Raw genomic sequence first — 10600 nt, 5'->3', positions numbered from 1 at the left:
TAGATGGATACATGTTAAACCTACTGTATTAGAAATACGAGTTTATTTAATATTTAATTTGTATCTATTGTATTTGCCTTATGGTTTGTAATTTGCTTCTTTATTTTTATATAAAAAAAATAATTTTGTACGTGTGTGTGTAACAAGCCGACAGGGACGAGAGACGTGCGGATCCATTTGCAAAGCTTTATTCATTAGAATGGTCAGAAACAGGCGAGGGTCAGACATTGGCAACAGGTATATTGAGGGCAAGACACAAGAGTAATCCGATAAACAGGCGTAGGTCGATCAACGGCGAACATAATCCAAAGGGCTTGACAAGAGGGGTAATACAATAAAAATGAGCAATAGTCCAGGCGAGGTGCAAACACAGTCCAAAAGAAGCAAGGCAAAGGGCTAATCCAAGATACACAGGCAGAAGATCAGTAAACAGGCGAGGCAAGACTTTGACTAGAATAAGGAAACTAGAACTAGAAACTTAAACAAGGACAAGGAACTGGCTCCGTAAAGTAGCTACGCTAAACAGCATAAATGCTTAAACAATACTCGGCCCTTTGAGAAGGATCAGAGTAGGTGTAATATAGTGTGTGTGTGATTGGTTACAGCTGTGTGCAATCAGTGCAATGGATGATGGGAAATGAAGTCCAGAGTGACATGCAACAGTCTGTGTAATGTGAAAGTCAATATATTGGGAGGGCAACCTCTGGTGGCAAGTGGCTGGAAGTCCATGGACAGGATTCGTAACACTGACAGAGGAACTGTTCACTAGTGATGTCGAGCTGCCTACAGATCACTCTTTACCTTGGTAAAACAATTAACTTTATTTAAAATATCTCAAGTCTTACTACTTCTTTTGTTATGTGATAAATCATACCGGAATGTATGCTAAAATCTTTGAACGTGGTGCCCTACCTAGAAAATTTTTCACCAGCCGCCACTGGTGGCCACTATATTGTCTACAATCTGCATGTCATGTGCAGGGCAGGTACATTTCTTTTTAGCATTTGTGCACTCCGCAGCTGCCGTGGAACTGTAGTGTAAATTTTATTTATTTAAATAAACTACGTGCATTGCCGTGCCAACTTTATTCTTTTACAGGTGCTGCAGCAAGCCTGAAGTGTTTTTGTTGCTTCATGAAAAAGTCTGTATTTGACAAATATTTCATTTTATTCACTTAATCTGCAATAAAGTATGCAAACACTGTGCATCACTACGGGAAGCAGAAAGTGTCCGACTTCAGCTACGCCCACAATTCCGCCCACGACTGCAAGCTACAACTCTCGCCAATCGGTCTGCGCAGCTTCGCATGATGTTGAACACACTGCCGTTCCCAGCATGAGAGAGAGACAGCGCTAGCATGAGTGCTTCCCTGACCAGGACCGCTACCATTAGCGCTTCCCTGACCAGGACCGCTTTCCTGACCAGGACTGCTACCATTAGCGCTTCCCTGACCGCCGTCACCGCTTCCCTGACTGCAGTCACCGCTTCCCTGACCAGGACCGCTTCCCTGACCGCAGTCACCGCTTCCCTGAGTGCTTCCCTGACCAGGACCGCTACCATGAGCACTTCCCTGACCATGACCGCTACCATGAGCGCTTCCCTGACCAGGACCACTACCATGAGCGCTTCCCTGACCAGGACCGCTTCCCTGACCATGACCGCTACCATGAGCGCTTCCCTGACGGCTTCCCTGACCACTACCACGAGCGCTTCCCTGACCACTACCATGAGCGCTTCCCTGACGGCTTCCCTGACAGCTTCCCTGACCATGACCGCTTCCCTGAGCGATTCCCTGACCAGGACCGCTACCATGAGCGCTTACCTGACCATGACCGCTTCCCTGAGCGCTTCCCTGACCAGGACCGCTACCATGAGCGCTTCCCTGACCAGGACCGCTACCATGAGCGCTTACCTGACCATGACCGCTTCCCTGACCATAACCGCTACCATGAGCGCTTCCCTGACCATGACCGCTCCCCTGACCATGACCGCTTTCCTGACAATGACCATGACCGCTTCCCTGACCATGACCATGACCGCTTCCCTGACCATGACCATAACCGCTTCCCTGACCATAACCGCTTCACTGACCATAACCGCTTCCCTGACCACTTCCCTGACCATGACCGCTTCCCTGACCCCGATCGCTTCCCTGACCATAACCGCTTCCATGACTGCTTCCCGGACCCTGACTGCTTCCACAACCGCTTCCTTGACCCTGACCGCTTCCATAACCGCTTCCCTGACCATAACCGCTTCACTGACCATAACCGCTTCACTGACCACTTCCCTGACCATGACCGCTTCCCTGACCCCGATCGCTTCCCTGACCATAACCGTTTCCCTGACCATATCCACTTCCTTGACCATAACCGCTTCCTTGACCCCTTCCCTGACCATATCCACTTCCATGACCATCACCGCTTCCCTGACCCTGACCGCTTCATAACCGCTTCCCAGACCCTGACTGCTTCCATAACCGCTTCCCTGGCTTCCCGGACCGCCAACGCTTCCCTGATCGCTTCCCGGACCGCCAACGCTTCCCTGATCGCTTCCCAGACCACTTCCCAGACCGCCAACGCTTCCTGGACCGTCAATGCTTCCCGGACCGCTTCCCGGACCACCAATGCTTCCCTGCTCGCTTCCCAGACCACTTCCCAGTCCGCCAACGCTTCCCGGACCGTCACCGCTTCCCGGACCGCTTCCCGGACCGTCACCGCTTCCCGGACCGTCACCGCTTCCCTGACCGCTTCCATAACCGCTTCCCTGACCCTGACCGCTTCCATGACCGCTTCCCTGGCCCCGACCGCTTCCCTGGCCATAACCGCTTCCATGACCGCTTCCCTGGCCCCGACCGCTTCCCTGGCCATAACCGCTTCCATGACCGCTTCCCTGGCCCCGACCGCTTCCCTGGCCATAACCGCTTCCATGACCGCTTCCCTGGCCCCGACCGCTTCCCTGGCCATAACCGCTTCCATGACCGCTTCCCTGGCCCCGACCGCTTCCCTGGCCATAACCGCTTCCATGACCGCTTCCCTGGCCCCGACCGCTTCCCTGGCCATAACCGCTTCCATGACCGCTTCCCTGGCCCCGACCGCTTCCCTGGCCATAACCGCTTCCATGACCGCTTCCCTGGCCCCGACCGCTTCCCTGGCCATAACCGCTTCCATGACCGCTTCCCTGGCCCCGACCGCTTCCCTGGCCATAACCGCTTCCATGACCGCTTCCCTGGCCCCGACCGCTTCCCTGGCCATAACCGCTTCCATGACCGCTTCCCTGGCCCCGACCGCTTCCCTGGCCATAACCGCTTCCATGACCGCTTCCCTGGCCCCGACCGCTTCCCTGGCCATAACCGCTTCCATGACCGCTTCCCTGGCCCCGACCGCTTCCCTGGCCATAACCGCTTCCATGACCGCTTCCCTGGCCCCGACCGCTTCCCTGGCCATAACCGCTTCCATGACCGCTTCCCTGGCCCCGACCGCTTCCCTGGCCATAACCGCTTCCATGACCGCTTCCCTGGCCCCGACCGCTTCCCTGGCCATAACCGCTTCCATGACCGCTTCCCTGGCCCCGACCGCTTCCCTGGCCATAACCGCTTCCATGACCGCTTCCCTGGCCCCGACCGCTTCCCTGGCCATAACCGCTTCCATGACCGCTTCCCTGGCCCCGACCGCTTCCCTGGCCATAACCGCTTCCATGACCGCTTCCCTGGCCCCGACCGCTTCCCTGGCCATAACCGCTTCCATGACCGCTTCCCTGGCCCCGACCGCTTCCCTGGCCATAACCGCTTCCATGACCGCTTCCCTGGCCCCGACCGCTTCCCTGGCCATAACCGCTTCCATGACCGCTTCCCTGGCCCCGACCGCTTCCCTGGCCATAACCGCTTCCATGACCGCTTCCCTGGCCCCGACCGCTTCCCTGGCCATAACCGCTTCCATGACCGCTTCCCTGGCCCCGACCGCTTCCCTGGCCATAACCGCTTCCATGACCGCTTCCCTGGCCCCGACCGCTTCCCTGGCCATAACCGCTTCCATGACCGCTTCCCTGGCCCCGACCGCTTCCCTGGCCATAACCGCTTCCATGACCGCTTCCCTGGCCCCGACCGCTTCCCTGGCCATAACCGCTTCCATGACCGCTTCCCTGGCCCCGACCGCTTCCCTGGCCATAACCGCTTCCATGACCGCTTCCCTGGCCCCGACCGCTTCCCTGGCCATAACCGCTTCCATGACCGCTTCCCTGGCCCCGACCGCTTCCCTGGCCATAACCGCTTCCATGACCGCTTCCCTGGCCCCGACCGCTTCCCTGGCCATAACCGCTTCCATGACCGCTTCCCTGGCCCCGACCGCTTCCCTGGCCATAACCGCTTCCATGACCGCTTCCCTGGCCCCGACCGCTTCCCTGGCCATAACCGCTTCCATGACCGCTTCCCTGGCCCCGACCGCTTCCCTGGCCATAACCGCTTCCATGACCGCTTCCCTGGCCCCGACCGCTTCCCTGGCCATAACCGCTTCCATGACCGCTTCCCTGGCCCCGACCGCTTCCCTGGCCATAACCGCTTCCATGACCGCTTCCCTGGCCCCGACCGCTTCCCTGGCCATAACCGCTTCCATGACCGCTTCCCTGGCCCCGACCGCTTCCCTGGCCATAACCGCTTCCCTGACCCTGACCGCTTCCCTGACCCCTTCCATAACCTCTTCCCTGTCCCCGACCATGACCGCTTCCATACCCGCTTCTCTGACCATAACTGCTTGCCTGACCCCTTCCATGACCATGACCGCTTCCCTGACCATGACTGTTTCCCAGACCCTGATCGCTTCCATGACCGCTTCCCTGACCCTGACCGTTTTCCAGACCCTGATCGCTTCCATGACCGCTTCCCTGACCCTGATCGCTTCCATGACCGCTTCCCTGACCATGACCATTTCCCAGACAGCTTCCATGACCGCTTCCCTGACCATGCCAGTTTCTCAGACCCTGACCGCTTCCCTGACCATGACCATTTCCCAGACCGCTTCCATGACCGCTTCCCTGACCATGCCAGTTTCTCAGACCCTGACCGCTTCCATGACCGTTTCCCAAACCCTGACCGCGTCCCTGGCCATGACCACTTCCTTGACCATCACCGCTTCCCTGACCGCTTCCATGACCATCACCGCTTCCCTGACCGTTTCCCAGACCGCTTCCATGATCACTTCCCGGACCATGAAAGCTTCCATGACCGTTTCCCAGACCCTGACCGCTTCCCTGACCATAACCACTTCCCTGACCCCGACCATGACCGCTTCCCTGACTATGACCGCTTCCCTGACCATGACCGCTTCCCTGACCATGACCGCTTCCATGTCCGCTTCCCTGGCCATAACCGATTCCCTGACCCTGGCCATGACCGCTTCCCTGACCATAACCGCTCCCCTGACCATAACCGTTTCCCTGACCGCTTCCATGATCACTTCCCGGACCATGAAAGCTTCCATGACCATTTCCCAGACCCTGACCGCTTCCCTGACCATAACCACTTCCCTGACCCCGACCATGACCGCTTCCATAACCGCTTCCCTGACTATGACCGCTTCCCTGGCCATAACTGATTCCCTGACCCTGGCCATGACCGCTTCCCTGACCATAACCGCTCCCCTGACCATAACCGCTCCCCTGACCATAACCGCTCCCCTGACCGCTTCCCTGACCATAACCGCTTCCATGACCATAACCGCTTCCATGACCCTGACCATATCCACTTCCTTGACCGCTTCCCTGACCATATCCACTTCCATGACCATGACCGCTTCCCTGGCCATCACCGATTCCCTGGCCCCGACCGCTTCCACGACCGCTTCCCTGGCCATAACCGCTTCCCTGACCATCACCGATTCACTGACCCCGACCGCTTCCATGACCGCTTCCCTGGCCATAACCGCTTCCCTGACCATCACCGATTCACTGACCCCGACCGCTTCCATGACCGCTTCCCTGGCCATAACCGCTTCCCTGACCATCACCGATTCACTGACCCCGACCGCTTCCATGACCGCTTCCCTGGCCATAACCGCTTCCCTGACCATCACCGATTCACTGACCCCGACCGCTTCCATGACCGCTTCCCTGGCCATAACCGCTTCCCTGACCATCACCGATTCACTGACCCCGACCGCTTCCATGACCGCTTCCCTGGCCATAACCGCTTCCCTGACCATCACCGATTCCCTGACCCCGACCGCTTCCATGACCGCTTCCCTGGCCATTACCGCTTCCATGACCGCTTCCCTGGCCCCGACCGCTTCCCTGACCACTTCCCTGGCCATAACCGCTTCCCCGACCATCACCGATTCCCTGACCCCGACCGCTTCCATGACCACTTCCCTGGCCATTACCGCTTCCCTGACCGCTTCCATAACCACTTCCCTGACCCTGACCATAACCGCTTCCCTGACCGCTTCCATAACCACTTCCCTGACCCTGACCATAACCGCTTCCCTGACCGCTTCCATAACCACTTCCCTGACCCTGACCATAACCGCTTCCCTGACCGCTTCCATAACCACTTCCCTGACCCTGACCATAACCGCTTCCCTGACCGCTTCCATAACCACTTCCCTGACCCTGACCATAACCGCTTCCCTGACCATGACCCTGACCATGACCCTGACCGCTTCCCCGACTACCTCCCTGACCATGTGGTTCACTACATGCACAGACTCTTGTGGTTGGGCAACACCTCTGTGTGGCAGGACACAGTCCATCATGGAAACAGCTCTCAGCACACAGTGGAATGTTCTTCGGGTCAGGATACTGACCCGGCTTCACTGTATGGACACAGTCAGCTTTAGTTTATGCACATAGACTCACGCAGTATGCCACTTCAATATAAAGCATGAATAGCAATTTTTACCTACAGAGTGAATTATATTCTAAGTATCATTCCTCTTTATTTTGTAAAGCCATCCTGCGTTTAAAACTATCCTAAGGGATGAATTCAAACCTACTTTAGACGAGAATAACAAGACAATTTATCATCAACTAACCAAAACATCATAACACAAATACCTGTATATGGAGCAGTACAGTAACGTCCACATCCATTGCTGCAGCACTTCTTATTGTTGGGACAGTTAGAGTCACTCCTACAGGACCTGGTACACGATCTTCTTCCAGATGATTGGGGTGGACACTCTCCTGGCTTTGCTGTTATACAGACACATGACAGAAGGCATCACTGAATGCGGAACACTTCCATTCACTTAAGTTAGAAGTTTTACATAACATTTCGGTCTCTGCTTAGCTTTTTGGAGGACCCCCTATCATCCATTATTAACTGAAACTCACTGGAAACAGGCGGCACGCAAACAGGCCCACAGTCAAACTGACAGCATTTGTGTCCTCCAGAGCAGTTTCTATCAGAAGAACATCCTCGACGGGATGGCACGACCGTCAGCTTCACCGGACAGTAACCGTCCACTAGAGGATTCAAGAGGATCATTAGGGGAGGCCAGGGAGTGCAGTTTCAGCATTCACAAATCAGGGGTTTTGCAATGGGTCTCAAACCTTAATACAAATTTTACATATTTTTCTGCTCCAAATTAAAAGCACTTTAAAACCGACTACTCGTTACTAAACAGTGTTAATTACTTTCAAAGACTGAGAGTCACTTATTTCTGCATTGCTTCAGGCTGTGTAATGAAGTCAACAGATCTTCTCACCTGTGGTTCGAGTAGCGTCTGTTATGCTCAAGTATCCGAACAGACACGATAAAACAGCAATCAACAAGCAATACACTCGAGCTGTCATCCTCCAGTCCTGCGATTTCACAATGATCTCCGCTGGAAAATGCGCTAAATTGGTGCGTCATGAGGAGTGGACAGCAAAGCTCACAAAACTGAAACGAACAAACGTGTTGCTGCAATATCAACTGCTGTAATATGGGGTTTTAAAGATCCTAGGAGATCAGGTCAACGCCAACCCTGATCAAACTCACCTGCCTGTAGCTTTCTAGTAATCTGACTGGAAGGCCTTGATTATCTTGATCAGGTGTTTGATTGGGGTTGGATGAACTGAATGCTGGGTTCACGCCATGTCATAATAATTAAGGTCGCCTAATTACGAGATGATTGTGCATTTCTTTGGCGACACTATGAACTGCGAAATGAATCTGCAGTGGTCAGGTTGTGGTACCAATAGGTGTGTTCGATTTCATTCAGCGCTGTGCAGACCGAAGCAGTGCATGCCGGTTCTTCTTCTTCTTCTTCTTTTTAATTAACCAGAATAAAATATACAACAGTAATGCACAAGAGTGTACAAACCATTTATTCAGTAATCAACAACTGTATATTCGTGGAAAAGACCAGTCTTGTTTGCTTTTTTATGAACAATGTACTCCAAACTGGTGCAGTAGTCCTTAAAGCTGCATTCCATAACTTATTTTGGTTAAAAATTATCCGAAATCTATATTTGAACAAGTACATAACCAGCCAGTGTTCAAAATTATCACCTTACTTTAGCCCGTCACAAAGGTTAGCTTGTAATAATGTTTTCTAATTTGAGTGGTAAGGGTAGGTTTTCGCAGGAAATTCGAGCATGCTGCATAAGAACATAAAGAAGTTGTCCCGGCTACTAGGCTATCGCATGTGACTGAGGATCCTGCAGGTGGCCGATTGTTTATAGCCTTTTCTCACAGCAGCTAGAATAATTAAATGTATCAATTTGGTGGCGTATTGTAATCCATTTGAATGAAATTAAATTATATTCCAGTTTTAAATGTGCTTCTGATTACAGATAGCCTGGGATTACACAATATTTGTATTTTAAAGACAACCAGTTCGAAGGGAGCTTAATTTGCTTTTTGGGTTAAAATAATTTCTTAATATGATTCTTAATATGGTATGACAATTAGAGATTAGACTGTACAGAAATTGAAATCTACACACTATATTCATAGTCACGCAATGCTGATGTTGTAAACATTAATAATTTGAAAATAAAGTATAACAATAATAATTTGCACAGTTTGATGTGATATGAGCTAACCAATCTTTAGATTAAATCACCACTGGTAGCACAATTTATTTTAATGCTTTTTTCCTCAGTTGGTCAGAACAAACGTGGCAGACTTGTTACTTACTTGTTCAGATGACAATATACGGTGAAAATTCTTATTTGGGTCATGTATTCCAAGACGTAGGCTAGAATCTGTGAGTGCGAAGTACAGTAAATGTCCATAACGGTGCGGTGACTGACTGCCACACATACTCCTCAAAACATTAGATTCATCCGCGCTGGAGCTCTGCTGGAGCACAACCCACGCAAGGAAGATAATTCCACACACAGCTGCAATTGCAGCTTTTCAAATATGAGATGCGACAAATAGGCAAAACTTACGGACTGCAGCTTTAAGTCTCCTGAAGAAAATGGATTCAATTTGGCATGGACCCTGACCTTCTTCTTATATATGTGAAATTTTCCCAAAATAATAAAAAAAAAGATGTACAAGAAAAGTGAAGTTATCATTATTACTTTCATTGGAATAATATATACATATCAAAATTATTTAACTTGAATGTAACATTTGTTTTCCTTCTAATTACATTTTTAATATCCATCTAAAAATTCCTTGTGTAGACACAATTACAAAATAGATAGACATTGTCTAATATTTAATCTATTATATTGTCTAATAGACAATATAGACCAATTTCAGTGTTCAGTGTCAGCGGTGCAAACAGTGATGGCGTTTTTTGTGTGCGGAGCCTACAGGTGGCAGGAAATGCCAGTTTTAACGTAGCAGTCTATGCAAGCCATGGACTAAAAGAATTCTGACGTTAACTCCGCCAGCGTCTTGCAGCGCTCATTTTCACACCACGGGCTCTAAACATTCTTGCAAACTGTCTAAACTTAATTATACATACAGACACTCATATGAGGAGCTGTAAACATCAGATTAGTCATTTAGAGAACAAATGTTATGTTTGAAGATCCGGACTGTACCTCATAGCTGCGGCTACGGGCATGAATGTAAACAGCATATATCGCTAGTCTGCTGCCATTCTTAATTCGTGGCCACCAGGGGCGGTTTCTTGATTAGGGCGATTGAGTGACGCACCACCAAAGTGCGAAAAGGAGGGATATTTTTCTATCACAGCTAGGCAAAGCAAGGCAAGGCAAGTTTATTTATATAGCACATTTCGTACACAATGGTAATTCAAAGTGCTTGACATAAAATAAAGTAAAATAATGATTAAAAATAATCACAAAAATAAAACAAGGAATTTAAAAACTTTGAAAATGATTTAAAATTTGATTTAAATGAATTTAAGACTGTTAAAAATAGAAAATGATTATACATTGACTCGATCCTAATGATCTGAGTGGTCTGTTAGGTTTATATTCAGTGAGCATATATGCAATGTATTTAGGTCCTAGGCCATTGAATGATTTATAAACGAGTAAGAGTACTTTAAAATCAATCATAAATATAACTGGTAGCCAGTGTAAGGACCTAAGGACTGGTGTGATATGCTCAGATTTTCTGGTTCTAGTCAGAATTCTGGCAGCAGCGTTCTGGATGAGCTGCAGCTGTCTAATGGTCTTCTTGGGAAGGCCGGTGAGG

General features: G+C 50.7%; 1 protein-coding gene and 1 long non-coding RNA gene across 20 annotated transcripts in view; one reads left to right on the top strand and one right to left on the bottom strand.

Annotated features, from left to right (window-relative positions):
- The window catches only part of LOC107663802 (uncharacterized), a 17215-nt gene extending 17125 nt beyond the window's left edge, over positions 1-90 (top strand). The window contains exon 3 of the long non-coding RNA XR_001631386.1: positions 4-90. This is a non-coding gene — a long non-coding RNA (uncharacterized LOC107663802). The remainder of the gene's footprint in view (positions 1-3) is intronic.
- LOC107663800 (glycine-rich cell wall structural protein 2-like) overlaps positions 1-7885 on the bottom strand; it is a 10432-nt gene extending 2547 nt beyond the window's left edge. For 5 of the 19 annotated variants that reach the window (XM_016454130.1, XM_016454137.1, XM_016454145.1 and 2 more), the window contains exons 1-4: positions 5829-6067; positions 5612-5724; positions 5388-5443; positions 1913-1983 (exon numbers count right to left, since the gene is read on the bottom strand). In XM_016454130.1, the coding sequence (XP_016309616.1) occupies positions 1913-1983; positions 5388-5443; positions 5612-5724; positions 5829-6062 (474 nt within the window). In that variant the 5' untranslated portion in view covers positions 6063-6067. Of the gene's footprint in view, positions 1-1521; positions 1529-1912; positions 1984-2102; positions 2140-2181; positions 2380-4583; positions 4662-5123; positions 5184-5387; positions 5444-5597; positions 5725-5828; positions 6068-6599; positions 6804-7044; positions 7183-7323; positions 7456-7697 lie in introns of those variants that run through there. The other 14 variants (XR_001631385.1, XR_001631384.1, XM_016454139.1 and 11 more) reach the window with 11 other exon arrangements.
- Between the last annotated feature and the right edge of the window lie 2715 nt (positions 7886-10600).

Source organism: Sinocyclocheilus anshuiensis, unplaced genomic scaffold (genome assembly GCF_001515605.1).
Source record: "Sinocyclocheilus anshuiensis isolate Anshui unplaced genomic scaffold, SAMN03320099.WGS_v1.1 scaffold187, whole genome shotgun sequence".
Classification (NCBI taxonomy): Eukaryota; Metazoa; Chordata; class Actinopteri; order Cypriniformes; family Cyprinidae; genus Sinocyclocheilus; species Sinocyclocheilus anshuiensis.
Note: the sequence above shows the minus strand (reverse complement) of the source record. Positions and strands in the feature narration are given on the sequence as shown.